Source organism: Camarhynchus parvulus, chromosome 17 (assembly GCF_901933205.1).
Source record: "Camarhynchus parvulus chromosome 17, STF_HiC, whole genome shotgun sequence".
Taxonomy (NCBI): Eukaryota; Metazoa; Chordata; class Aves; order Passeriformes; family Thraupidae; genus Camarhynchus; species Camarhynchus parvulus.
Genome location: NC_044587.1, coordinates 8,526,162 through 8,553,536, shown reverse-complemented (window position 1 = coordinate 8,553,536; position 27,375 = coordinate 8,526,162). Strand labels below are relative to the sequence as shown.

The 27,375-nt window shown below is 48.0% G+C and overlaps 1 protein-coding gene across 1 annotated transcript; it reads right to left on the bottom strand.

Annotated features, from left to right (window-relative positions):
• Positions 1-320: 320 nt before the first annotated feature.
• On the bottom strand, positions 321-25,715 carry LOC115911065 (tumor necrosis factor ligand superfamily member 8-like). Its single transcript, XM_030961751.1, has 5 exons — positions 25,620-25,715; positions 21,610-21,789; positions 13,691-13,736; positions 1,329-1,403; positions 321-730 (listed from the first exon to the last, which is right to left on the bottom strand). The coding sequence occupies exons 1-5, from the start codon at positions 25,713-25,715 to the stop codon at positions 321-323; spliced, it is 807 nt and encodes a 268-aa protein (XP_030817611.1).
• Between the last annotated feature and the right edge of the window lie 1,660 nt (positions 25,716-27,375).

The window sequence follows — 27,375 nt, the reverse complement described above, 5'->3', positions numbered from 1 at the left end:
CCAGCAGTTTATGGCCCTAAAAATCTCTGTATTGTGGATTCTTGCCATGATCTGGCTGGGTTTTAGTCTGTGTTTGCACAGATTATTTTGAGGAACCCTTGGTGGGTTATGTGCTGGATAGTCCAACAATCCCACCCAGAGCCAGGCCAGGGAACCTGGCAGCTGTGGCTCTTGCAGTGGTTTTTTTTTTTTTCTGGGACACTCACAAAGTTCCTTGTTCACCCTAGGGATGAGGTAAGGTGTGAAATTTAAACCAAGGTGGTGCCTAGTAAAAGCAGGCTGCTGGTGTTCAGAGGAAGGGTCTGGGCAGCAGTGGCAGGTCAGGGAGCTGCTCCCATTCCATCGCTGTACTTCAAGACCCCAAGAACATTTTCATTGGGAAGAGAAACGTCATTCAGGAACTCAGGATGGTTCAGTGTTACTGATATTTTGTCCTCCTTGTCCAGGTGTGTCAAGTGCAGCTGGATCAAGGTCTTAAAAGTCTCGTCTTGGCACGTTTCTGAGGCACAGAATGTGGACAACGTCTGCCTGTCCACCCTGTCGTTCACCAGGAGCTCGATCTTGAGGTCGATGGGGCTCTTGGAGCAGTTGGGAAAGTGAAAGTTCAAGTTGCAGAAGATCAAGTAGAGGCCTTGTTCCCTGATCACCAGCTCTGGGCTCTGGCACTTGATGGCCTCACAGATCCCCTTCTCCACCAGGCTCAGCTTGGAGCTGTTCACAGCCCTGGACACTGCAGGGAAAGCAAAGGGATGTTAGCTCCGAGCTCCACTGAGCTCCCTTCAGCCCTAGCACACCTCCAGCAGGGTTTCCTGCTAAAAGGAGACACGTGTCCAATGATTTCCTGCAGGAAACTCCAGGAAAAACCCCCGGAAAGACAGCTGGGAGCTCACACATGGAGGTGGGGTGCTAAAAATTCCAAGGATTTACTCAGCCCTTGGGAAATCCAGGACAGCGAAATGCATGAGTGTTCATCTCCATTATTTCCCCACTTGGCATTTGAAGGGAATTCATAGAAGTGTACATTCATGTACTTTCCATGTTCATGGAAATTGGACAGCTCATGGAGGTGTACCTTCCTCCATGCATGTGCAGAAGGTAAATCTTTATTTCCTTTTATGTTTATCAAGTTAAAATAAAAGTTTCTAGTATCAGATAGGGGTTTGCCAATCACATTCCAGGAGAGCTAAGGAATTTTTTTCCTATAAAATGCCCTTTTGGACAAAAAGGCTATTTGCTAGTAAACCCAGTGTGAATGACATGAGCAGCTTTTCAGACAGCTCTGAAATTTTCTTTTCCCAACCCTCTTCCCCCCTGGACTCCTCGCTGACCTCTCATGTAGGCAGCAGTTCCATTGGCTGCTGGGACACTCTGTAGGATCCTCAAATAGTCTTCAAAGGTGTTACCTGAAGAAAACAACAGATTAACTCATTGCTCCTGAGCTTTATTTAAATTTTTTTGGTACAATAAAATGCAGCCAGCACTTGGTACCCCACTTCCAGCATGGTTCTTACTCCTTGGCTGATGATATCTGATCTGCCCAGGGAATTCACAGCAGTGTCACTCAGCTGGTAAATCTATAACAACCTAAAGCTCTGGCAGATTGCAGCTCTCAGCCGTGAAAAATTAAATTCCTTACCCTGCTTCTTAAAAATAGGAGTGATGGTTTTCAATTCAAAGAGGGTGCATTTGGAATAGACACAAAGAGGAATTACAGTGAAAGTGGGCAGGTCCTGGCACAGGGTGCCCAGAGCATCTGGGGCTGCCCCTGGATCCCTGGCAGTGCCCAAGGCCAGGCTGGAGCAGCCTGGGACAGTGGGAGGTGTCCCTGCCATGGCAGGGGTGGAATTGAGATGAGATTTAAGGTCCCTTCCAACCCAAACCAGTTTGGGATTCTCTGATTCTATGAAACAGAAATCATGTGCAGGTAAGCTTAATTTAACCAAGTTGTTTTTGTGGTGCAATTACAAAAAGCTTTTAAACATTTAAGTGGGACATAGTTCTGAAAATGGCTATTTGGGTGCTTTTGAAATGTTGCTCTGTTCCCTCATGGTTAAAATGTGGATTTCATCAGCACTTTAGGATGTTCATGTAATCCTAGAGTGGTTTGGGCTGGAAGAGACCTTAAAGCACATCCTGTTCCACCCTGCCATGGGCAGTGACACTTTCCACCATCCCAAGCTGCTCCAGCCTGGCCTTGGGCACTGCCAGGGATCCGGGGGCAGCCACGGCTGCTCTGGGCACCAAGGACCCGAAAGCTGCTGCTGGAGGGGCCGAGCCGGCCCCGCTCCCCCCGCACACCCCGAGCCCGCCCCACGCCGCGGGTCCGAGCCCAGGGCAGCGGCCGAATCCGGGAATGCCCCAAATCCAAAGAGGAGGAACAGGGACTGCCCCCCATCGGAAACTGCTCCAACCCTCGGGAGCTGCTCCGTCTCTAAGGAACTGCTCCATCCCTCAGGAACTGCTCCATCCCTCGGGATACAGGAGCTGCTCCATCCCTCGGGAACTGCTCCATCCCTCGGGATACAGGAGCTTCTCCATCCCTCGGGAACTGCTCCATCCCTCGGGATACAGGAGCTTCTCCATCCCTCGGGACACGAGAACTGCTCCGTCCCACGGGAACTGCACCATCCCACGGGATACGGGAACTGCTCCATCCCACGCCACGCTGGGATGGCTCCATCCCACGGGATGCAGGTATTGCTCCCTCCCACTGCCTCGCGGACTGCTCCGTCCCACGGCCGCAGGAATTGCTCCATCCCACGGCCGCGGGGACGGCTCCATCCCACGGCCGTGCCCGGCACTGCAGGCGGCCGCAGCGCACCGAGGAACCGAGTCCATCCCCGCATCCCGGCACCGCATCCCGGTGTCCTGGCACCGCATCCCAGCACCGCATCCCGGTACCGCATCCCAGCACCACATCCCAGTGTCCCGGTACCGCATCCCAGCACCACATCCCAGTGTCCCGGTACCGCATCCCGGTACCACATCCCAGTGTCCCGGTACCGCATCCCGGTACCACATCCCGGTGTCCCATCCCCCGCATCCCGACACTGCATCCCGGTGTCTCGGCACCGCATCCTTGTGATCCAGATCCTGCATCCCGGCACTGTATCCTGGTGTCTCATCCCCCGCATCCCAGCACTGCATCCTTGTGATCCAGATCCTGCATTCCAGAACCTGCTCCCCACTTTTCCCCCTTGCATTTCACCTCCTTTCCATCCATATTCCCGCCTTTCATCTCCTCTCTGTAAGCTTTTCCTCGTCTCACCATCCTGGATGTTCAGTTCATGGCACTGATTATCCATTCCTGGCAGTGCCCAAGGCCAGGTTGGATGGGGCTTGGAGCAGCCTGGGACAGTGGAAGGTGTCCTGCCCATGGCAGAGGGTGGGATGAGGTGAATTTTAAAGTCCTTTCAAACCCAAACCATTCTAGGATTCAGTCAATGATTCTGTGATTATTCTGTCTTCGTTCTGCATGACACAGAATTGTCCCCTAGGTCCACACATGGATGGACACACAGACAAGGTGTGTCCATCCAGGAAAACAGTGCATATCCCAGTGCTGCAGCCTGACAGGTGGATGGTTATTTCTCCTTGCATTTGCTCTCCTTTACATCTCCTGGCCCTGCTCTGGCTGTGGAAGTGCACAGGAGCTCAGATGGCAAACTGGGAATTTTCTGTGTTCCATTCCACAGCTGAACACCAAGAATAAAGCAGGAAGGAGTTTCAGCAAAGCTTTTTAAAATTATACTCCCTCTCCCTGGGTACACAAAACTCTGAAGTTGTCCTGTGACTCTGTATATAAAACTGATATCAAAGTCCCCAACCCTACAAGGGTCTCCTGAAGGAGCAGTTAATGCACAAAACAAAGTCCTACTAAACCTGACATCAGCTGCTGTGTGTCATGATCCTCACATGTCCCACTCTGCTCGGTGCTGGTGTGGCCTCACCTCAATTCCTGGGGGCACTTTTGAGAGTCACAATGAAAGAAAGATCTAAAGCTGTGAGAGAGTGTCCAAAGGAGGGGCACGGGGATGGGGAAGGGTCTGGAGGGGCTGTGAGGAGCAGCTGAGGGCTCTGGGGTTGTTCAGCTGGAGCAGAGTGAGGGCAGAGCTCCCCGGGGCTGCAGCTCCTCCCGAGGGACAGCTCCCATCTCTGCTCTGGGACAGGGACAGGAGCCAGGGCACGGCTGGGGCTGGGCCAGGGCAGCTCAGGCTGAGCTCAGGGCAAGGTTCTTCCCCCAGAGGGTGCTGGCACTGCCCAGGCTGCCCAGGGAATGGGCACGGCCCCGAGGCTGCCAGAGCTCCAGGAGCCTTTGGACAGCGCTGCCAGGGATGGACAGGGTGGGGTTCTGAGGTGTCTGTGCAGGGACGGGGGTGGCACTGGATGATCCCTTCAGTCCCTTCCAGCTGAGGATATTCTATGGTTCAATGATTCTAACAAGAGCTCTATTTATATGCAGACTAGGATAAGGATCTTAAATTTCATAGGATTCCTGAAACTGGGGTAATGATAAGAGATTTAAATCTCCAGACCCTTGCTGTATCTACATGACCTGATTTCTGAGGGAGTTTTGATAACAAAGATGGACAAATCAGGGAGAAGCTGGTCCCACACCCGAGTTCCCCTGGTTGGAGGGGGTTGGTGTGGTGTATATTGCACCCTTTGCACACTCCACTGGAGACAGAAACTGTGGATATCTTGAAAAAAATGTGATATTCATCTGATCTCAGTATTTAAAGACTTTTGTGGTGAGCAGGAGCTCGCTGCTCTCCAAGAATGAGTAAGTTATGTACCAAAGTCCCTTCACCATTCTGGAAATCCCCAAAGAAAAACCAAAACCTGCTTTCCTGGTGTTAGTCATGTCAACCTGGTGTTTTAGTGAGGGCACAGGCACTGCAGAGATGTGGAGATATGGCTTGGGATGGGCAGAAACCCTTCTGGCCCTTATCCAGCTGTGGTGATAACAAGAGTCTGGTAACACAATCAGCACCACGAGCCCACTCACACTCCTGTGGCTGCAGGAAGGGGGAGATTATTTACAGAAACTCAGTGGCATTTAAGGGGTTTACCCTCCAAAAGCTGAAAATCCCCTGCTGCAGCAGCAGCCCTTGGAGGCTGCAGCCCTGTGAGCTGTGCCAAGCCAAGTGCTGAGCCTGCCCAGAGAGTGCCCAGAGCTGCCCTGAGCTGCTCAGGGTGTCCATGGATTGTCCAAAGATCTCCCCTCTCTGACATGGCTGCACTGTGCATTTCCAGAGCTGTATTTAACATTTACTGCTGTCAGCAAGTTTGGTGTGCCTGTGTTTAAGTTGGGTGACATCAGCTGCATTAGTCAGAAGGGAAATTATGGAAAAAAATATTTGTTTTAGAGAGACAGGTCTGGTCCTCACTCTGTTGAGGCAGTTTATAACTGTTTTCTACTTTTATTTCTCAAGTTAATTCTTTTATCTGAAACATTTCAGCTCAAGCCAAGAGAGGCTGAAATTCCCTTCAGGACTGATCGATGGATGTGCTCACATGGCCTAATTGGCTCTGCACGAGTCATGGTGTAAATCAGAGCTAATCCCTCTGCAGTCAATGGGATTAGATGGGTTTAAAATACTGTGAGGAGGAGGAAAAACAAAGCTACATCTGGGGCTAAGGACCCAGGAGAACACACTGGTTTGTGTTTCACTGTGTGCTCTGAGGCACAGACACTGCAGATCTGCTTTAAGGAGATCTGCTGGGTTAGGGAGGGGTCTCAGGGGGGAAACCCTAAAGAAGATACCAGGAGATCACTTATTTTTGACCCTTTTGACCCTTTTTATGGTAGGATGGGCATCCAGAGGGTGCAGCCCCAAGGAAAAGAGCCTGAATGTTTCCAGGAGGTCCATGCAGCTTTTCCCCACTGAGCCAAAAGGGGCTGGGAAATGGGGCTGGGAAATGGGGCTGGGAAATGGGGCTGGGAAATGGGACTGGGAGATGGGACTTGGAAATGGGGCTGGGAAATGGGGCTGGGAAATGGGACTGGGAAATGGGGCTGGGAAATGGGGCTGGGAGATGGGGCTGGGAAACAGACTGGGAAATGGGACTGGGAGATGGGACTTGGAAATGGGGCTGGGAAATGGGGCTGGGAGATGGGACTGGGAAATGGGGCTGGGAAATGGGGCTGGGAAACAGACTGGGAAATGGGACTGGGAGATGGGACTGGGAAATGGGGCTGGGAAATGGGGCTGGGAAATGGAACTGGGAAATGGGACTGGGAAATGGAACTGGGAAATGGGACTGGGAAATGGGACTGGGAAATGGGACTGGGAAATGGATCTCAAAGAAGCTAAAATTCCACTGAGCCCCCAGAATTTCACCCTGAGGTGCAAAATGAACCCCTGGGGTTTTCTCAGAGCACCATGTCCAGCCAGGAGGAAGCCAAGGGCTCAGGGACACAAGGGCTGCTGCCAGACATGTCCCAGAGGATGTGGCTGTGCTGGGGAAAGTTCTCTCTGCTGGCTGCCTCAGTTTCCCCACCTCTGAGATGGGTCTGACGGGAGCACCAGCAAAGGGCACTGAAACCACGAGCTGAATGTGGCTCTGTCAGCATGGAAGGTGCTGCTACCCAGGCATGGAAAGCCCCTCGAGGGGGGCTCCTGAGGCTCGTCCTGCTCCCAGCCATCCCTGGGTGACATTCCACTGCCAAGGGGGTGGCATCACCTCTGGCTGGGGGCTGAGTGTGGGCAGGCACAGCAGCAGGGCAAAACCCTGAATTATTCTATGAGGTAAAGTAAAAGCAGGCAACAAACAGCTTTAGATTCCTCTGTAACCCGCGCGGATTGAAGTGCTTGTGGAATTAGGCAAGGTGATGTCACACATCTCTGTCAGCAAGCCAGAATTAGCAGAATTTGCTTCGTGTTATTTCGCAGCAGCCACTCCCTGAAGTCCCTGTGGCTAATTTTAACCCTCTCCTGCCAGTCCAGTGCCCTGCAAACAGCAGCCAAAGCACTGGCCCAGCCTGTGATGCTGTGACAAGTGGCAGCTGGGTGACATCCCCTGCTGGGCTCTGTGACAGAGCTCTGCGCTCTGCTGCTGCCTGTGCCTGTCACACACACACCCAGAGCCTTCGGACCTCCAGAGCCCCAGAGCTGCCACTCAGGCCCGAAGGGGACTGAACTCAGCTGCCAAATTTCCTTCCAAAACCAGAAATTAAAGAAATATTCATTTTTTTCCCCCACCAAATTTAGGAAGAACATCTGATGAATTCCTCACTGCACACCTGAGTACTGCCAAACCTGTGGAATTTGAGGTTAAAACTCTTCAAATCTCTGCTTGCTTGGTAGTGTAGCAAAGGACACATAATATCATGAGTTATTTATATATATATATATATTTATATATATATATAAATAAAACTATAAACACAGATATATCAATATAGATATATCAATATAGATATAGATATAGATATAGATATAGATATAGATATAGATATAGATATAGATATAGATATAGATATAAACACAAATATAATCACAAATACAAATATAAATATATAGATAAATATAAATAATAGATAATAGAAAAATAAGATATAGATATAAATATGTGTGTGTATTCATATATATATTTATATTTATTCACACATATTTATTGATATATATTCACATATAGCTTGTGTTTTAAGTGTTGGAGAGAGGGCAGAGCCCCCCCTGAGCACTCTGAGCAATGCCCATCAGCCCAGCTGTGATGCCCACCCTGGCTGTGTGTGGTGCATTTCCCCCCATGCTGGCCTGCAGGAGGCCTCTGCACTCTTTCCAGCATTTGCAAGTGCAGGCTTGCCCGGGTTTTCAGCCCTAGAAACACAACTGCTGTGCCCTGCCCTCACAGGGTCACATTTATGCACCCAGACACCTGCCTGGACTGAGGCTGACAAGGGAAAAACCTTTTTGGCTTAGCGTGAAATATCCACTTCTGAGGAAGCCACTGCTGTGGGATTGGTGTCTGATGCCCTGCACTGTCATCACACAATCACAAGGTCATCCAGGTTGGAAAAGACTTCCAAGATCATCAAATCCAATCTGTGCCAAATCCCCACCTTGTCCCCAGCCCAGAGCTCTGGGTGTCACCTCCAGCCCTTCCTGGGACACCTCCAGGGATGGGCACTCCAAAGCTCCCTGGGCAGCCCCTGCCAATGTTTAATCACCCTTGCCATGGGGAAATTCCTGCTGATCCCCACCCTGAGCCTCTCCTGAGGCCGCTCCCTCTGCTCCTGTCCCTGTTCCCTGGGAGCAGAGCAGGGATGGCAGGGATGTGATCAGGATGTCTCTGGCTCATCTGGAGGTTGCTCTGAGCCTCTGTGGCTCAGCTGAGCCAGATCTGCTGGATTAGGGAATCAGCCAGGTGAGGGAACACACACTCTGGTTGTGTGGCTGCCATGAATGAAACAGCAGCCAGTTTAGGATCAGGATCATTTAGGTTGGACAAGGTTTCCACAATCATCGAGTCCAACCTGTGCCCAATGCCCACCTTGTCCCCAGCCCAGAGCACTCAGTGCCACCTCCAGCCCTTCCTGGGACACCTCCAGGGATGGGCACTCCAAACCTCCCTGGACAGCTCCATTTGATCTTTAACAACCCTTTCCATGGGGAAATCCCTGCTGCTGTCCACCCTGAGCCCCCCTGGCCCAGCCTGAGGCCGTTCCCTCTGCTCCTGTCCCTGTTCCCTGGAGCACAGCCCGACCCCCCCGGCTGTGCCCTCCTGTCAGGAGCTGTGCAGAGCCACAAGGGCCCCCTGAGCCTCCTCTGCTCCAGGCTGAGCCCCTTCCCAGCTCCCCCAGCCTCTCCTGGGGCTCCAGCCCCTCAGGGTCCCCCTTGCCAGGAGGGCCCAGGACTGGACACAGCCCCCGAGGTGCCCCAGCAGTGCCCAGGAAGGGGCACAATGACTCTCCTGGTCCTGCTGGCCACTCTGCTCTTGATACAGGCCTTTTCCCCTTTCCTCCTTTTCCTAGCTCCCTCCACTGCTTCTCACAGTGTTGGGATCACATTTGGTTGCAGAAGGCCAAAGTGCCCTCTGAGACACAGCTGCAGATCTGGAAAGGCTCCTTGGCTCATTGGCTTCAGCCTGATTTTCTCCACAGTAGCAGGTTTGTGACTGTCACCTGTATTATATTAATTTCTCAGAGCCACATTTTTCTTTGGGAACATATTTCCCATTAAAACTGAGAGCAGGGTGCTGGATTTCTTTTCCTGGTTTTGTCGAGTGTCAGAGAAAAATACCTATAAATTGTGTGTGCATGTGTGTGTGTTCATTTGTATCTGCAGGGTTTTTTATTTTTTTATTTTTTTCTCTTTTGCAAATGAGAAGATATTTTGATACCAAATCTTTTCAGCTCAAATAACAAGAAAAGCCATCAGCCCAGACTACACAATTCCCAGTGAAATGAGGCTCAGAGAGGCCAGCAAGGAGATGATGAGGGCTGTACCTTTCCAGGTCATCAATTTGTCTGTGAGTCCATTTTCCCTCTAAAAAATGAACTTAACAATACCCCTCAGATCCACACTAATAGATGATTTGTTATTTGTGAAATGGGGATGAGTTTCTGCAGAGAAATGCTTCCACAGAAAGAACATTTCACAAACACTTGGTGATGGATTTCATTCCTCCCTCTGTTGCTCAGGTACTGTACAGACATGGCACGGAGCATTGGAGGAGACTGATCCCATTTTTCACAAACATTTAATGAGCTGACATTGCATCCCTCTCAGCCTGTGCCTGTGGGTTCCTGCAGCCCATCCATTGGGGCCTGACAGCTGAGTCAGGGCTGGAAAACTCCCATAAATCTGCTTTAGTGCCCACTGGTGTTTAGCTAACAATAGAACATAATCTCATTGGGGATTGAAATTAAATCATTGCATTTCCCTGCTTTAATAAGACACAGTTAATCCCTGTTGTGGCTGGGGCTGGGCTGCTCCAGCTCAGTGAGGTCTCTGCCTGAGTGACCTCAGCTGGACCCAGCACTGAATTGTTGTGTCAGAGGATCATGGAATGGTTTGGACTGGGAGGGACCTTCAAGCTCATCCACGGGCACCTCCCACTATCCCAGGTTGCTCCAAGTCCTGTCCAGCCTGGCCTGGGACACCTCCAGGGGTGGGGCTGTGTCCCCCAGAGCATCCCTGAGATGCTGGCACTGCCACAGGGCTGGAGCCAGGCTGAGCACCCAGCTGGGCAATGCTGGGTTTTCACTCCCGTGCCCATTTTAACCGTGCAGGAGCCCTGGTTTGTAGGAATGTTGGGGGTAGGATGGTCAGGACAGAGATGGGAGATCTCTGCAGCCAGGTCTGGAACTTGGGGTTTATTGCAAAGGGCCTGGGTGCAGGGCCCTGCTGGGAGCTGCCAGCCACAGCTCAGAGCAGGCTGAGAGAAGAGAGGGGGAGAGAGGATGAGAGAGTGAGAGAGTAAAAGGGGTAAGAGAGCGAGGTTCCTGTTACAATGCAATAAATCTTCTTCTGTGTTGAATATTCTGATTCTCACTAACCAATCTAGTCCAAGACACAAATCCTATAGCAATTACATACATAAGAATCATTACATTACCACACTGTGTTACATTTTAAAAACTCCTCTTTGGGCCCTTCTGCCAAGCTGTAGGGTCTGCTCTGACCCTTGGGCCTGTCTGCAAGCAGAGGGTGTTGTTCCATCAAAAGCGGATCACCTTCAGCCAGCCACACAACTGTTTTCCCGTTGTTTAGTAACTAAGAGGTCTCAAAGCTTGCTTTCATTTCAATCTCACTTATAGTTTCCATATTCTCAAAATCTTTTGCCAGGCAATCATATTTATAAAGCTTTCCTGTTTCATCTTCCCCAACACTGGTTCATGGCTACAAACCACACCCAGTTTCCATCTGGGCTGCCTGGGAGGCAGAATGGATCCAAATCTAAATCCACAGCAACTCCAGCCTCAGCTCAGGCCCCTTCCTGAATGTTTGACCTGCTCCTGTCTCTGGGTGGGACCTGGCAGCAGTTGCCACAATCCCTGCTTGGTTGCCAGCAGCTGACAGAGCTCCCTGTGAGGGGCCCTCAGTAAATCACCCACTGGGTATATTAATTAATTGTTGGGGTACACAAAACAGAGAGTACTTTGGACCTTAGCAGAAGAGATTTGACAAACAGAATACCTTGGCAAGAGCAAACAGAACTTTGAGGATTCAAAATGCAAGAAGATTCAGACAGGTTTACCAGAAAATGAAAATTACATCAGACTTCTGCAAGCAAGAGATGTTTAAAATGTATAAGTTTGTTTATGTGATCTTTAACCCAATCACTGTAGTAAAGCATTACTAGTCTCCCTAAAATAGAATATAAGCATTTGTATCCCACAATAAAATCAGATTCTTTGATCACTTCAACGTCTTCCCCATCTCTCTGCTGATAATTAATATGCTCTGCTTTGTGGATTTTAAGAGGAAAGTAAAAGGCCCTGACAATTTGCTCCCACTTGAATGCTCTAATGCTCTGTTACCCTCCATATATATATATATATATATATATATATATATATATATACACATATATATATATGATTTATATATGGTATATAATAATATAAATTGATATATTTTACATTTTAAACAAATTTAAAATATATTTATAAATTTATATTGATTATATTTTAATTGTATTTATAATTTTTATTTAAATAATACTTACATAAATATATAATATATAATATTTATATAAACAAACAACACATATATAAACATTATATAAACATTAAATTATTATTAATATTATATAAGGTAATATTAATAGCATTACATAAAGTATTATTATTTTTATATTTATTTATATTTTAATTAATATTTATTTTTATATTTATATCATGGATCATATAAATATTTATATTATAGACAGAGATAATATAAACATACCATTTAATATTTATGTGATAAATAAAAATATAGATATAAATACTTATGTTATAAATATTTATATGTATATTTATATTTATAAATAGTAGAAATATAATTATGAATGGACTTTTGGACCAGTGACCTCTCTCTCCCTGCCCTGGGAATGCCCCTACCCCTTGTGCCTTGCTTTGAAAAGCACTGACCTACAGGTACAACCTCTGTGGCATCTCCTCTGGGGATCATAAGGCTCTGTATACCTCCAGGTCCTGCTCTATTTCTGAGCCTCTTCAGATATGAAATAAGGCACTAAAAGACTTGAGAAAAGCATAAGAAGATTTAAAGGGATGCTTAGGGTGCCAGAGATAAAGCAGTGTGTGTGTTAGGGTGCCTTAGGGAGGGCCTAAGGGGAAAAGAAAATTCCTCCTGGTTACAGGAATTTTACACCTTACAAAAAGTGATGGTCAGGCAGGATGTGAAGCTCTCAGGAAGGACATGGGGACACTCAGGGGCTGCCTGGGGAGCTGTGGGCTGTGAAGTAAGCCCAGCATGGGAGAGTCAGGGATTCCAAAGTAACGTAAAATGCAGTAAGGGGTGCCCAAATGCTGCAAAAACGCAGCTGCAGAAAAGGTAATTGTGGGACTGGGACACTTCAGACCTTGGGCTCCTCTTACTAAGAATCCTGGAAGCACAGAACATCCTGAGCTGGGAGGGACTGAAGGGATCCCCCAGCCCAGCCCCTGTCCCTGCCCAGCCCCCCCACAACCCCACCCTGTCCATCCCTGGCAGCGCTGGCCAAAGGCTCCTGGAGCTCTGGCAGCCTCGGGGCCGTGCCCATTCCCTGGGCAGCCTGGGCAGTGCCAGCACCCTCTGGGGGAAGAACCTTGCCCTGAGCTCAGCCTGAGCTGCCCTGGCCCAGCCCCAGCCGTGCCCTGGCTCCTGTCCCTGTCCCAGAGCAGAGATGGGAGCTGTCCCTCGGGAGGAGCTGCAGCCCCGGGGAGCTCTGCCCTCACTCTGCTCCAGCTGAACAACCCCAGTTTTCTCCAATCTCCCCTTCTGCTCCACCTCTGGATGAACACAGGGCTTCATTTCCCCGCTGCGGGGGAGGCAATGGCATCGCCTGCCCTCTGGGACTGGGCACCAACTTGCATTTGCAAGGAGTCAGATATCGGTGCTGAGAGCCATGAGAGGCTCATGTTACAGTGTCAGTGACATGAACAGTGTCAGTGACATGAACAGTGCTCCTGATTCACGCGAAGGCAAAGCAGAATCTTGGTAAATTGTCTCTGTTAGACAGATTTTCTTATTTCAGGCTCCCTGTGCTCACACTCTGCCTGTTCCAATTCCTTGCTTTGTTCCTTTTGCTTCTGGTCTCCCCTTGTCCATTCTTGACCCACCCATTCCCTTCTCCCTTATCCCCTCAAACCAGGAGCTGGTTTGGAATATGCCAAACACTGTTTTACCCCTCCCTCATGAAGATGAGGACTTTACACACATTTGCAAGAGCCAGCACTTAAAATAAGACCTTAAAATCAGAGTGATGTTCACATCTCCTGGCAAAAAGCTCTTTGGAACAGACACCCCAGGGCACATTCAGAAATATTTGTTATTTCCTCAGCCATACACTTACCCAGATGTACTGAGTAATTTGAAAGCTTTTTTCTTGTTTTCATTTTCCCCCCACTACTTTAGCTCTTCACCAACAGGAGCCTTTATTGGAAATGTTAAGATGTGCACAATTGAGTTATTTGTGCTCCTGGGCAATATTTGCATTAGAGATAAGACAAACTGCCTGTGTTGTTTACGGGTCTTACCTGTCCTGATGGGTTTTTTGATGCCCTCCATGGCAGGATCAGCTTCCTGAAAGAGAGGAAAGAGTAGAGATGGATTATTCTGGCAATAGGAAATACCCATCTTGTGTGCAACTGAGGATCTGAAACATTTCTGGTTTTTTCCTAACATAGAAAATTGACATTTTTGACACAGCCAGATGCTCTCAGTGCAGTAAGAAAATTTTGTGGGTTCTGTTGGGGCTGTTGCAGAAACACAAGTCCTAAAAAATCCCTCTCTGTGTTTTGCAAGGCTTGGAGAGAGTAGGACAGAGTGGGACTGGACAACCTGGAGAGCCAAGGGCTGGGAAAGATCACTAAAGCCCCAAACAGGTCTGAGCATGACAGTGATGCCTGTCTCACTTCTACTTCTTGCTGAGGTGTAAAACCAAGGGTGAAAATGGCACAGGAAATTCTCCTCAATCAGCATGACATGAGAAATTCCCAGAAAACCAGCTCCAGGGGTGAAATGCAGCAGGATTCTTCTGATGACACCTTCCTGTCACCCAAACACACACCCCAGAGCTCCTGGCACCTCATAAATGCCCTCAAGGGGCAAAATGTTCTTCCAACAGCTGAGGAGAGCACTGGGAGCTCCTTGTTGCAGTAAGGTAGAAAAATTATAAATAAAAGCCATATAAAATCAGGCTGCTCTGGCTGGCCTGTCATTTCTGCTGAGTCAAGCCAGCACTGTGCAAGTTCCCATGTGAAAGCAATCCTGGTGTGAGCAGTTCATTAGCATGACAATCTGTTCCTGGGTGAAAAAACAACTTACACCTGTATAAACTTTTTAAATAGAGTTTTATAACAGTTTTATAACAGTTTTTATACTGTTAGATAAAAAAATGAAACCATCTCACAAACAACTATTCCTGTACATATACACTGAGGGTTGGAGTGACCAATCCATGCAGAATAACAACTTGTTACTGACCATAAAGTAATTAACAAGAAAGCTCCTGACCAATGGGAGTGACACATGAGGTCTGTAAAACTGTATAAAAAGGAGTTCTGTGGATCTAGAAGGGGCTTTTTCCACATGAAGAAAATGGAGTCTGTGTGATTTATTCCCACAGTTCCTCACTGTGTGTCACATCCCTTCAGTGCCACCCTGGGTGATCCCACCAGGATTTCAGTCACAGGGAGTGAGCTCTGCTCAGGCTGGGCTGAACCAGCTCCTCTTACCTGGGTGCAAATTACCTGGGCTAATTGTGCAGGCTAATCAGGCCAGGTCTAGCTTAGCACATTGGAAGGGATCCATTAGGATCAAGTGCTTCTCCCTGCTCCTCATTTACCTAAAATTAAACCACAGGACCTAAAACCTCTCCCAGCTGCTCCTTGAGCCTTGTCAGTGACCCACCTGAGCACCTCCCTGTTCACTGACCCACCAGGACGTGCAGGGAGGAGAAATTTGGGAAGCTCTACCAGCTCTAAGATAACATCTGATATCTCCTGCCGTGGTGGGAACAGCTTCATCCATAGTGATATTACAGCACAAACACCTCATTTCTGTGTGAGAAGTGGATAATGGGTGCTGTGGGGAGGAGGAAGCTGGTTGGACAAGGAGAGAAGATGTGCTGGGTCTGTTTGTGGTGCTTAATGTTCTAATCTTAAATGTTCAGGAAGGTTTTTAATTAGATTTTGGCTTCGTGTGGCCATGTTTTGAACAGCAGAGGAGTGTGGAGCTGCATCTGCTCCCAGCAAAGAGTTGTTATGCTTTGGTGTGATACCAAATGCTGTGTCCTGCAGAGGTGGCAGAGCTGCTCCCAGGGGCCTGGGCAGTGACAAGTTAATGGTTGGACTCACTGATCTTTGGGCTCTCTCCCAGTTTGGAGGATTCTGTGATTCTCCAGGGATTTGGAGATCTGTAATTTGGTCATTTTCTCTCCCCACACCTGTGTAAGGCAGGGCAGAGTCACCTGTTGAGCCAATATTTCTCCAGGTGACCTTCCTGAGTCTGCAGGGAGGTGCTGGGCAGCAGAAGAACAGGAACCCAGAGGTGGAATATGACAAAATGGAGATTTCCAAGCTTTTTGGCCCTGACACAACACCCTTCCTTGGGAGCTCTCATGGATCTCATCAGGTACCACCAAATGTTAAACTGAGCAGGCTTTGGGCTGAAAACACTCCCAGGAATCTCTGCCAGGACCTCTCAGCCCCTTCCCTTGCCCCTGCCCTGGGCTGTTGTCTCACACACACTCAGGACACAGGGAAGTGTTGCTGTTCAATGCAATATCTGAACGTTCCTGCCCTCTGTGGAGAATTCAGGATATTTTAGGTGACAGGAAAAGGGGGCTCTGCCCCCAGTGAGATTGCACTCAATGAAATCAGGCAGCCAGGGAGGTGTTTTCCTTGCTGGTGGCTCAGAGCCTGTTCTGCATAAAAACAAAATTAAAATGGACTAAAGGCATTGTGTTCTCACCTGGGAAGGCTAAGGGCATAAAAACAAAATTAGGGCATAAAAACAAAATTAAAATGGACTAAAGGCATTGTGTTCTCACCTGGGAAGGCTCCCAGCACATAGCAAAGCAATTTATTTTAGTGACAATTGAGTAGATACTGAAATCAACCTTTAGGACTTCCTTTGAAATATTATTGGTATTATTTCTTTCTTTTCCAGCAGCAAGAATATCACATGTAATGCTGTCATTTGGAATGCAAAGAGGTACACAGGAGGAGCCCAAACAGATTAAATTCTACAGTGCCAGCTAAGAAAAAATTCAAGACAACAAATTTCACTCTGTCTGGAGCGATCTGGGGGCTGGTGATGAAAGAGCTCAGTCTTTCCTCAGCAAGCAGAATAATTTGAGTTTGCTTTATTAGAGAAAATGATAATCAGGTGCCAGTGAAAGTGATTTATTTCTTTCTCTTAATCATTTTACAAGAAGCTTTCTCAAGCTGAGGCAGAATAAAGGGTCATTCTAAATTCCTGGGTCACAATAGTGAATATTCATTGAACCAGACACCTCTGACCCCTGTGAGGGTGGGCAGGCCCTGGATCCCTGGCAGTGCCCAAGGCCAGGTTGGAGCAGCCTGGGACAGTGGGAGGTGTCCCTGCCATGGCAGGGGTGGGATGGGATGAGTTTTAAGTCCTTTCCAAGCCAAACCAGGCTGGGATTCTGTGAATCTTTATCTACTATAGAAAGTCCAAGGAAATTTCCCCCTGACCAGTGCCCATAACTGGGCCGGGGCTCTCCAGGATCATCTCCTCATGGCAGCTCTGTGGGCAGGAGCTCTTTGGTCCCCTGCCCTCAAAGGAAATGCTTCCATTCCAAAAGAAGCCCCAGGGCGCTCCTGTGTTTCTGCCCAGCCTCTCACCACCATGATTTCAGCAGGAATTTCCCCATGGAAAGGGGGCTCAGACCTTGGCAGGAGCTGCCCAGGGGATCTCTGGGCTGGGGACAAGAGGGGATGGGGAAGTGTTGGGGAAGATGGAACAGGAAAGCTTTATAAATATGATTGCCTGGCAAAAGATTTTGAGAATATGGAAACTATAAGTGAGATTGAAATGAAAGCAAGCTTTGAGATCCCTCAGTTACTGAACAACTGGAAAACAATGGCGTGGCCAGCTGAAGGTGATCCCCTTTTGATGGAACAACACCCTCTGCTTGCAGACAGGCCCAAGGGTCAGAGCAGACCCTACCAGCTTGGCAGAAGGGGCCCAAAGAGGAGTTTGTAGGGTTTAAAATGTAACACAGTGTGGTAATGTAGTGATTCTTACAGGCTGTATGGAAATGCTATAGGATTTGTATCTTGGACTAGATTGGTTAGTGAGAATCAGAATATTCAACACAGAAGAAGATTTATTGCATTGTAACGGGAACCTCGCTCTCTTACCCTTTTACTCTCTCACCCTCTCATCCTCTCTCCCCCTCTCTTCTCTCAGCCTGCTCTGAGCTGTGCCTGGCAGCTCTCAGCAGGGCCCTGCACCCAGGCCCTTTGCAATAAACCCCAAGTTCCAGCCCTGGCTCCAGAGATCTCTTGTCTCCATCCGTCCCGACCGTGCTACCCCCCGATGCTCCTACAGGGAACAGGTTGGATTTGATGATCTTGGAGGGCTTTTCAATGATTCTGAGATCTATTCTGTGACCCAGCTCTGGCTGGGGAAGATGTTGGGGGCACTTCCTCCTGAGGTGCCAGGAGGCAAAGGTTGAAGCTGGACATGAGAAGAGCAGAAAGCAGAGCATTGTCCCCACTGTCCCTCGTCTGATAATGGAAACACAGTGAAAATCATTTTTCCTGTGCTGACCAAAGCAACATCCACAGCAAGAGCTGGGCCAGGGCAGTTTTCTCCTAAAATGCCTCCCTGGATTTCCTGTAGTGCTCAATGAGTGGGAATTCTGCTTTGAGAGGAATTTTCAGTATTTTAATTTTATTTTATTTTTGAAAGTTTATTTTATTTTCCTGTCTGTCAGGGTTGCCACAAGAGGGGGCACCCGGGGCCAAAATGAGATTTTAGGAGACATAAAACACAATAAATAGTGCAGGACTGTGCTGGCTGCTGTATGAGTCATTCACAAATCTACTTCTAAAGGTTCTTAGCAGCCTTAAAGAGCAGATCAGCAAATAGAAAAAGCTGCTCTGACCTTTAGTATTTGCCACACTGCTGATAAAAGGTTTTCCCCACACAGTTTAGAGGTTCAATAGATGAAGTCTACAAAATCCAGAGCAGTGATGGACTAACCCTGATCATGGACTCAGGACATCCACACAATTTGTTAATGGGAGGCCCAGGTGTCTGATGAACTTTTCTGTACAGCACCAGGCTTGTGAGGGTCTGTGTGCCTTAAAATGACATTAACTGTGTGCCTTTAAATGCCTTAAAATGACATTTTCCAGCCCTTCCTGTCCCATTCTCTGTCACTGGTTTGCCATGTCTCTCTCTATGCACACAAATATCTCCAGAGGTGGGTATATACACATATATCCAGCAGAGAATGCAGCAGGCACAAGGGTGGAGGGTTTGACACACTTATAAACAGTGTTAAGAAGAAAAATGATGGCTCCAGACCACCTTACAGAGACTGTGCTCATTCCAGAGGAAAATTGAGTCACTTGTGACAGATCAACAATGGCCTGAAGCCAAGTGGCTCTGCAGATGAAAGCTGAAGGAATGAACTGACTTCAGCACTGCAAATAGTTCCAAAAAAACAGAGTTTAGCTCTAAAATTGACCCTTCCCAGATATGGCACTAACGTGCTGTGCCACCCGTCTGAAAAACAAGGCGTAAAGGAAATTTCTTGGGGTGCTGGAAAGTGGGGAGGTGTGATAATCTCTGTTAGAGGTGCTGTAGGATTCAGAGAAGCAGTTTTGAATCATAGTTGCCTTTTTCATTCAGCCTTTCATGTTGTGTTTCCCGTCTTTGGAGCACTCAGATTGTGGGGGTTGCAAGTGCCTGGTTTCTGCAGAGTTTGATTTTCCTTTTCCAGTCTGTCTTCCTTCAACTTAAATTAGGCAATTATGAATTCATCAAAAGGCAGCCTGTGATAGGGGCAGGGACAGTTTGATTTTGTCACCACAAGTCTCTTAAAGCTGTGGCACCCAAAAGGTCCAACCCCTGCATTGTGACCCTCAAACATCCCTTGGAACAGAGGGAAATAAAAGGGTGAGGAGGAAAAAGCATGAGCAGGGTGTGAAGTTACCCCTGAACTCATACACAATCCAGCTGGCAACCTCTGGAGGGAAAACCTCATTGCCCCAAGGAGATGATGACACAAAATGTTGGCCCTTTTGTCAGAGTCATAAAGAAAATAATGAGGTCAGCTGTTACTGCTCTGATCCCTACAGCAACTCAGGGCTGTTGGTCCTTTTGTCGGAGTTACAAAGAAAATAATGAGGTCAGCTGGTGGTGCTCTGGTCTCTCCAGCAGCTCGGGGTTCCAAGGGCTCCCCAGTCAGGGCTGGAGATGCTCAGATTCCCCAAAGATCCTGAGCCCAGCCTCTCTCTGACAGTGCAGCCAGGAGCTGAGGTGTTTTTGGAGCAAGCCTGGAGCTCCCTGTGGAACCTGTCCCACAGAACCAACCCTTCTTCTCTGCTCTGCGAGTTCAGGACCAGGCACAGATGGGGGATGGCTGTTCTGCTTCTGAGCTCCCTGAGAGCAAAACACTATCTGGGTTTCACTGCCAAATCCTCCTCAGAGCGTAAAATTGCTGCTTGATTTTATTTGTTCCTCACACCTCTCAGCTTCGTATTTCCTCCTTCAGCCAAGCTTGTTTTCAAAGCAGCTGCCATGGTGTCATTACTCTTTTAAATCAAAACCTTGGCTCTTTCAGCAATCCTGTTCCTCTGGCAACTCCTGTAACTGCTTTATCCCGATGGAGAGGTGATTTAATGCTTGCTTCCATAATCAGTACAAATGAAAGCCTCATTATACAGCAAAGCTGTGGCAAGTCTGTAATTACCTAGACTGTTATTTTAAAGATCTCCCCTGATAGCCCACTATTTCTCACTTAAAAAGCCCCATGTCTCATGTTAACTGTCCTCAAAGTGCTTCTCTTTTGGGAGAACACTGATTACAGGTAAATGATTCCTCTCTTGAAGGAGTATCAGTCAAGCCTTCCTGGTTTAATTTCTGGATAATGTGCATACACGGGCACACAAATTGCACAGGGTAAATTTAGCAAGAGAAAATATTGAGTCAAAGGATCATATTTTGTTTTCCATGGCCAGTTCCTCCAGCAGCTCTGTGCTGGAGCTTTCCCTCTATGAACAGTAGTGGGGGTACCTCAGCACTTTGATTTTTGCAATAAGATTTCAGAGACTATAAAACTTCTAACCTGGCATTTTACCTTGGTGAAGTTGATGGTAATGTCCCTACAAGGTCAGAAATTCACTTTTTATCCTCACAACCATCCATCTCCTCTCTGGCTGTCACTGGTTCCCCATCAATCCCAGATCCATTTGAAAGCACTATTTTATTTTAAGAAGTTAAAGCGACTGTTGATGGAGGGAAGAGTTGTTTGTGCGTGACCTTGTGTCACTGATATCCTTTCTACAACTGTGGTTGTGCACTAAAAATCACACCCAAGGCAGGACTGAGGGGACAGGAGGCACAAGGGAGCTCCTTGGTCCCCAGCACTGCTCTGGGTGCTTTGGGACAGCTCTGCCTCACATCAGCAGGCAGCACCACAGGGTGCCACAGAGCTGTGCCATGTCCCCTGCTGCAATCCATTCCAGAGAACCAGACCAGACCTTCTCAAACACTGGTTGCTCTCCAAGAACCAGCAGGAGACACACACCAAACCAGGTGGGACAGAGGCTGCTTGGCACCTTGGGTCAGGAGCTTTCTCTTTCCATTTAGAGTAGGAACTGTGTGCCAAGAATAAGTGGTGTCTATGGAGAAAGGTCCTATTTCCTGAAGTTCTTTTATCTGTGTTTCATCTTCCCCCTAATTCACGTGTGTGTGCATTTATAACAGAGGTAGGAACTGTTCTTCTGGCCACAGAATGAAAAAGAGGAAGGGAAGGGAAGGGAAGGGAAGGGAAGGGAAGGGAAGGGAAGGGAAGGGAAGGGAAGGGAAGGGAAGGGAAGGGAAGGAAGGGAAGGGAAGGGAAGAGAAGAGAAGAGAAGAGAAGAGAAGAGAAGAGAAGAGAAGAGAAGAGAAGAGAAGAGAAGAGAAGAGAAGAGAAGAGAAGAGAAGAGAAGAGAAGAGAAGAGAAGAGAAGAGAAGAGACGAGAAGAGAAGAGAAGAGAAGAGAAGAGAAGAGAAGAGAAGAGAAGAGAGAAGAGAAGACAAGAGAAGAGAAGAGAAGAGAAGAGAAGAGAAGAGAAGAGAAGAGAAGAGAGAAGAGAAGACAAGAGAAGAGAAGAGAAGAGAAGAGAAGAGAAGAGAAGAGAAGAGAAGAGAAGAGAAGAGAAGAGAAGAGAAGAGAAGAGAAGAGAAGAGAAATGAATCAATTTCTTACCGTCCTCTGGACGACCAGGACCATGATGGTGGCCAAGGCAAAGACGAGCAACACACCCAGGGTGGCGATGATGGAATACAAACAGACTTTGTTAGTGGCTCCAAGCCTCCTGGAATCAGTGTCTTCATTCACATTCATGGCTGATTCATGCGAGTCCTTCACCTGAGAAAGTGTTTGCTCCTGTTCCTGTTATGTTCTTATATAGCTCGCCAGGCACTGCTGTGTGTCTCCCCTCGGTCAGGTTCAAGTTGCAGCCCATCTCTGCTCCTGGCAGGATTTTCCCCCTTCATCCTGGCTCATGTGATCTGGAAAAAAAACTTCATCACTTGCCGTACAAAGAGAGAGGGCCCCGGGGGCGTGAGGCAGGACGCAGCTGTGAGCAGGGGAAGGAGCTTCATGTTCTTGCTCAGGGCTTTCTCCGCCGAGGTCCTGCGCTGCAGCCGAGGTTTCTGATGTCACAAGGTGCACAGACACCGCGATCCCCCGCCCCAGGCTCTGTGAAATGGGCAGATATGCAAATTCTCTTTCATTTTATACTCCGTGCAGCTGCAGTTGGGCTCAGGGAGTCGCCCCGAGCTCTGCCTTCCTGTTGTGCACTGAAAGCTCTGCTGCCTCCCAACAGGGAGCCACCTCCAGAGCTCTGCATCCACAGGTGGCCCTTGGGCAGCCCCACTGGGCCCTGGGGTGCCCCAAGCACAGCATCACATCCAGGGGACAGAGGGAGGGAGGAGATGGACCTGTTCTGCCCTGCGCCTCGAGTGCTGGGAGCAGTTTTGGGCATCTCAGCAGGAAAAGGACATTGGACTCTGAGGGTGTGTCCAGAGTGGTGAGAAAGGCACCAAGGGCAGCAGGACTTATGAGGAACATCTGAGGAGATTTGGTTTGCTCAGGCTGGAGAAAAGGTGGTTGAAGGGACTCATGGCAGTCCAGAGCTTCCTCACAGCAGGAGCACGGCAAGAGCTGCTGGTCCTGGAGCAGCTCCTGCCCTGGAGCTCTGCATCCACAGGTGGCCCTTGGGCAGCCCCACTGGGCCCTGCTTTCTCCTGCACCTCGAGTGCTGGGAGCAGTTTTGGGCACCTCAGCATGAAAAGGACATTGGGCTCTGAGGGTGTGTCCAGAGTGGTGAGAAAGGCACCAAGGGCAGGACTTATAAGGAACATCTGAGGAGATTTGGTTTGCTCGGGCTGGAGAAGAGGTGGTTGAGGAGGGGACCTCATGGCACTCCAGAGCTCCCTCCCTGCTGATCCTACAGCAGCTCCTGCCCTGGAGCTGCATCAGGGGAAGTTCAGATTGGACATTATTGAAAGGCTCTTCCCTGAGAGGGTGGCTGATCACTGGAATAGGCTCTCCACAGCACTAACCCTGCCCAAGGGGAAAGGAACCTCTGGGTGAGCCTCTTGGTCACAGGATTTTGTGCTGGGCACTGCTAGGAGGAGCAGGAAGTTGGACTCAATCCTATGGATCCCTTCCAGCTCAAGATATTCTATAATTATGTGGTTACCCTTGTCTGTGGAGGTCTGGAGATAATTTGGGTGAGATTTTCATTGAAGAGTTTCACAGAAATGTGTCAGAAATGAATTTCTGATTCAGTGTGCAAGTTCTAGGCAGAAAAGAAGCAATGACACCAAAGTAGCTGAATGCAGAGGTTGGGATATTCCCACAGAGGGTGTCAGTAATCCCAGGTTTATCTGCAGTCAGGGAATTCCTGCTCATTTCTATCCTGTCCTGGCCTGGGACTATCGCCCTGGCTTTGCACAGAACTCAAGTGAGATTTATCTGGAAACATTCCCACTCTGTTCCAGTGCTAAAGGACCCTGCATGTTTTCTGTGGGATGACTCCTGACTTTCTGGCCAGACCAAGCCAAAAGACACCTGAGATTTTCTGACAATGTTCCCAGCTGGATGTGTGTCCCCTTTTGAATCACATCCATTCAAACAAGTTTATTTATTTAACAGGAAAACAAATCCTGCGTTATTTGTTTTGGCTAATCCCAATTTGATATTACAAGGACATCAGAGAGGGCAAAGAGGATTTTACCAATGGTCCATCCAGCTCAGCACCTTGCCTTCAGCAGAGAGCAACAAGAAATTCCTTGGGAAGAATATCAGAACAGAAAAACCAGGCATTTATTGAGTGCAATTCTCCAGTTTCCTCTGATTTGGGCTCGTGGCCTCCCACGAGATAGAACTTTTAAATTTTAATCCAATTGTTCTTTACACTCCTGACACGACAGAGTTGTAGCATTTTCCTATCATTACCACTATCTTTAATAAAATCACTGGAGCACAGCACTACAAAGGCTTCTACAGATTTGCAAAGCAATGTTTTTCACAGCATCCCTTATCACCATGGGAACAGGCACAACCTGTTTAAACCAGAGACAAATGAGAAAATGGCCTCACTTGGTCAGACCTGGCAGGCTGGATGAGGTGGATCTTCACCTTCTTGGTGGATGCAAAACTTCTAGACATGAGAAGCAGAGGTTCTAAAATTAATCTGGAAATTAATCTTTATTGTAAAGGAAATATTTACAACTTCTTGCATGTGGAAGTTCATTTGACCCCTTAAGGCAGCCAGTGCAGAGCAGCAAATCCATTCTTTGGGAAGCAGCACATGGAGATTTCCCACCAAAGTAATCCCCAGCCCTCCTCAACAATGTGACAGCTCTGAAATGCAGAAAAATCCAAATTCCCAATGTCCTGCAGTGGCTCTAGAGCAGGCAGCAAGCAACTCCTGCTTGTGACTGAGCAGGTACATCCCTCACTGGGGTGGATGATATTGCAGAGGATAATGGAAGTGTAGTTTGTGGGATGTCACCTTGTGTGGTGTCATGAGGGTCTCAGTGAGCTTCTAGGCTTTTACACTCACACCTGGACTGCAGGTCAGATCTTCAGACATAAAAACACCTGTGCTAAACTCATGTAAGGACAACCAGGTGTGATGGCTGCAAAAGGAAAAGAGATCAGTCAATGTCAGTGAGAAAAAACGGGGTAAATTTGTGTAAACAAGTGTAATCCAGGTTAAACCAGACCTGGTGCTTTCTGAGATAAATCTGCTCAGCCCACGAGCACAGCACTGCAAACCCACAGGGTGAGCTGGAATCTGCTGGGAAGGTCCCATAATCACAGAATTCCAGACTGGTTTGGGTTGGAAGGGACTTTAAAGCTCATCCTGCCCCACCCCTGCCTGGGCAGAGACACCTCCCACTATCCCAGGCTGCTCCAAGCCCTGTCCTGGCCTTGGGCACTGCCAGGAATGAGGTACCCCCCATTACATAGAGGTTTTGGAGTCTTCTGGCTGTGTGTTCTGGCTCAGAGGTGGTCCCTGTCCTGGCCTTGGATACTTCCAGGGATGGGACACCTCCATTAAATAGGGGTTTGGGGTACTCTGGTTGTGTGTTCTGGCTTAGAGGTGGTGATGTGCTTTCAAACATGACAGCATCACCCTGCACACCTTTCACACTCTCACCTGCCTGATGGTGCTGATTCCCTGAGCAGTTTCATTCTTCTGACCAGAATTGCATCAGTTCTCCCCAGCTCTGGTTCAAGAGGTTAAAGAGCAGGTGCTTGCCCCAAAGTTGCATCAGCACGAGCTGTGTCCTCTGCAGCAAAGAGCTTTGCATAAAAGGGCAGGGAGGCAGAAAACAAGGCAACCACAAAACCAGCAGCTCTAATTATTTCTTGGTAGATATTGCAAGTGATTGCCTTTGTCAGGAGAAATACAAAACATCCCAGCCTGTTGTTAGTACTTATTGTTTTGCTCCTTGGCTGAAAGGAAATGAACTCACTGAGAGCTGAGAACCCATCCATGGGGTCACTGGAAATTCACCCTTGACTGAAGTTGTGATAATTGAAACTATATCAAAGACAATAATGCCCAATTTTTGAGAGATGTGTGGGCATCCAGCTGCCACTGAAATCCAGGGGGTGAAGAGTGTAGGTGCCTTAGGAGGTTCCTGGGTTCATATGAACTGTGTCCATTTCTTGTCAAAGCCATCAGCCATGTTTACATCCATGTAGTTGATTCCCAGAACCTCATCCAAGATCTGAGAGACAAAATGAACCATCATCATGTCTGTTTTATTAGCCTGAGTGATTCCTGCCATCACCCGAATGGTGAAGCACCCCATTGATAGCAGGGATGCTGTCAGGCTCCTTATGGAATCAGGGAATCACAGAGGGCTTTGGGGAGGAATGGACCTTAGAGATCATCCATCTTTGCAATGTCACTCTCAGTTTGTGCAGGCTGAACAATTGAATCTTGCCCATTCTTGAATTCTGCCTCCCTCTTATTCCTTTCTTTGATGTCTTTGTGCAAATCTCTTGGGGCTTCTCGGGCACACCACACACAGCAGGTTTTGCTGGTGGAAAAGTGGGATTTTCCCCTGTCCAGAAGAGCTGGGCACTGAGATGCCTGAAGGACACTCAAGAGAACCCATCATCATGAGCCACTGTAACAAAAAGCGTTTTTCTGGCGGTTCTGCTTTTCCAACCTTTTTCCTTAGATTTTCCACAGTGGAGCTCTGCCAGCCTACATAGATCACAGAATGGTTTGGGTTGGAAGGGACCTTAAAAATCACCTGATCCCACCCCCTGCCATGGGCAGGGACACCTCCCACTGTCCCAGGGTGCTCAGAGCTCCATCCAGCCTGGAATAAGAGGATTTCCAAAATCTTTCATGGAGGTGTTCACAGGGGTCCCAGGACAAGGGAAGAGATGAAAATTTTGACTCCATGTTTCAGAAGGCTGATTTATTATTTTATGATCTATATTATATTAAAAGAAAACGATATATTAAAACTACTAAAATAATAGAAGAAAGGATTTCATCAGAAGGCTTGAAAGGAAAGGAAAATAATGATGATAAAATCTTGTGACTGACCAGACAGTCCGAGCCAGCTGACTGTGATTGGCCATTAATTAAAAACAACCACATGAGACCAATCAAAGATGCACCTGTTGCATTCCACAGCAGCAGATTATTATTTTTTACATTTCGTTTCTGAGGCCTCTCAGCTTCTCAGGAGAAAAGATCCTAACGAAAGGATTTTTCATAAAATGTGTCTGTGACAATCCTTTATTTTCAGTGAGAGACCCCAGTGGCTGCAGGGTTCTCTGGCCCCCTCTGAGCTGCAGCTGATTGCACACTCATGAACATGTCAGCACATGTGGAGAGCATTTGATATGGAAATGCAAAATCAGTAAATTGAGGTGGCTGCAAAACACCCGGAGCGCTTCGCGGATGAATCACCTCACTGGAGGCTTTGTTTCCTCTGATGAATCACTGAGGGGCTGTGCTTGAGCTGCACATCTCAGCCCTTGGCCAAGGCTGAAAAAGTTGTTTGGGTTTATTTTTAGCTGTATTTATTAGAATCTCTGTCCATTCACATGGTCCTGAGCAGAGGAAATGACACTCCAGTATCTCATTCCCCGCACTGCTGTGAGGATACCTTTGGCTGTCAGCACTAAACTCTCTTTTGAGGGAGATGCTGCCTATCTCCCATCTCACATCCCAGCCCCTTGGAGAGTTTCCAAGAATAGCAACGTTCTTTACTCATTTTGTTTCTCAAGTAAGATCACTGGATAAAAATAGACATCAGACAGGAGGAAAATGAGGGGGGAAAGGGAAGGTTAAAGCTGCCATTGAGCAGTGTTATCTCCTTGGGAAGCTGCAGAGGGTTTATTCATGCTGTGCTGCTGCCTCCTTGCTCAGAAGAATTCTATCACTCAGTCATGTAAGAATATGGAAAATCAGGTGTATTAAAT

Coding starts and splice junctions, on each gene's coding strand:
- LOC115911065 (XM_030961751.1), bottom strand. CDS start 25,715: ATGGCAGGAATCACTCAGGCTAATAAAACAGACATGATGATGGTTCAT. Junction 13,737..21,609: donor TCCTGGTCGTCCAGAGGACG/GTAAGAAATTGA, acceptor CCTCTCTTTCAG/GAAGCTGATCCTGCCATGGA. Junction 731..1,328: donor AACTGCTGCCTACATGAGAG/GTCAGCGAGGAG, acceptor CTTTCCCTGCAG/TGTCCAGGGCTGTGAACAGC.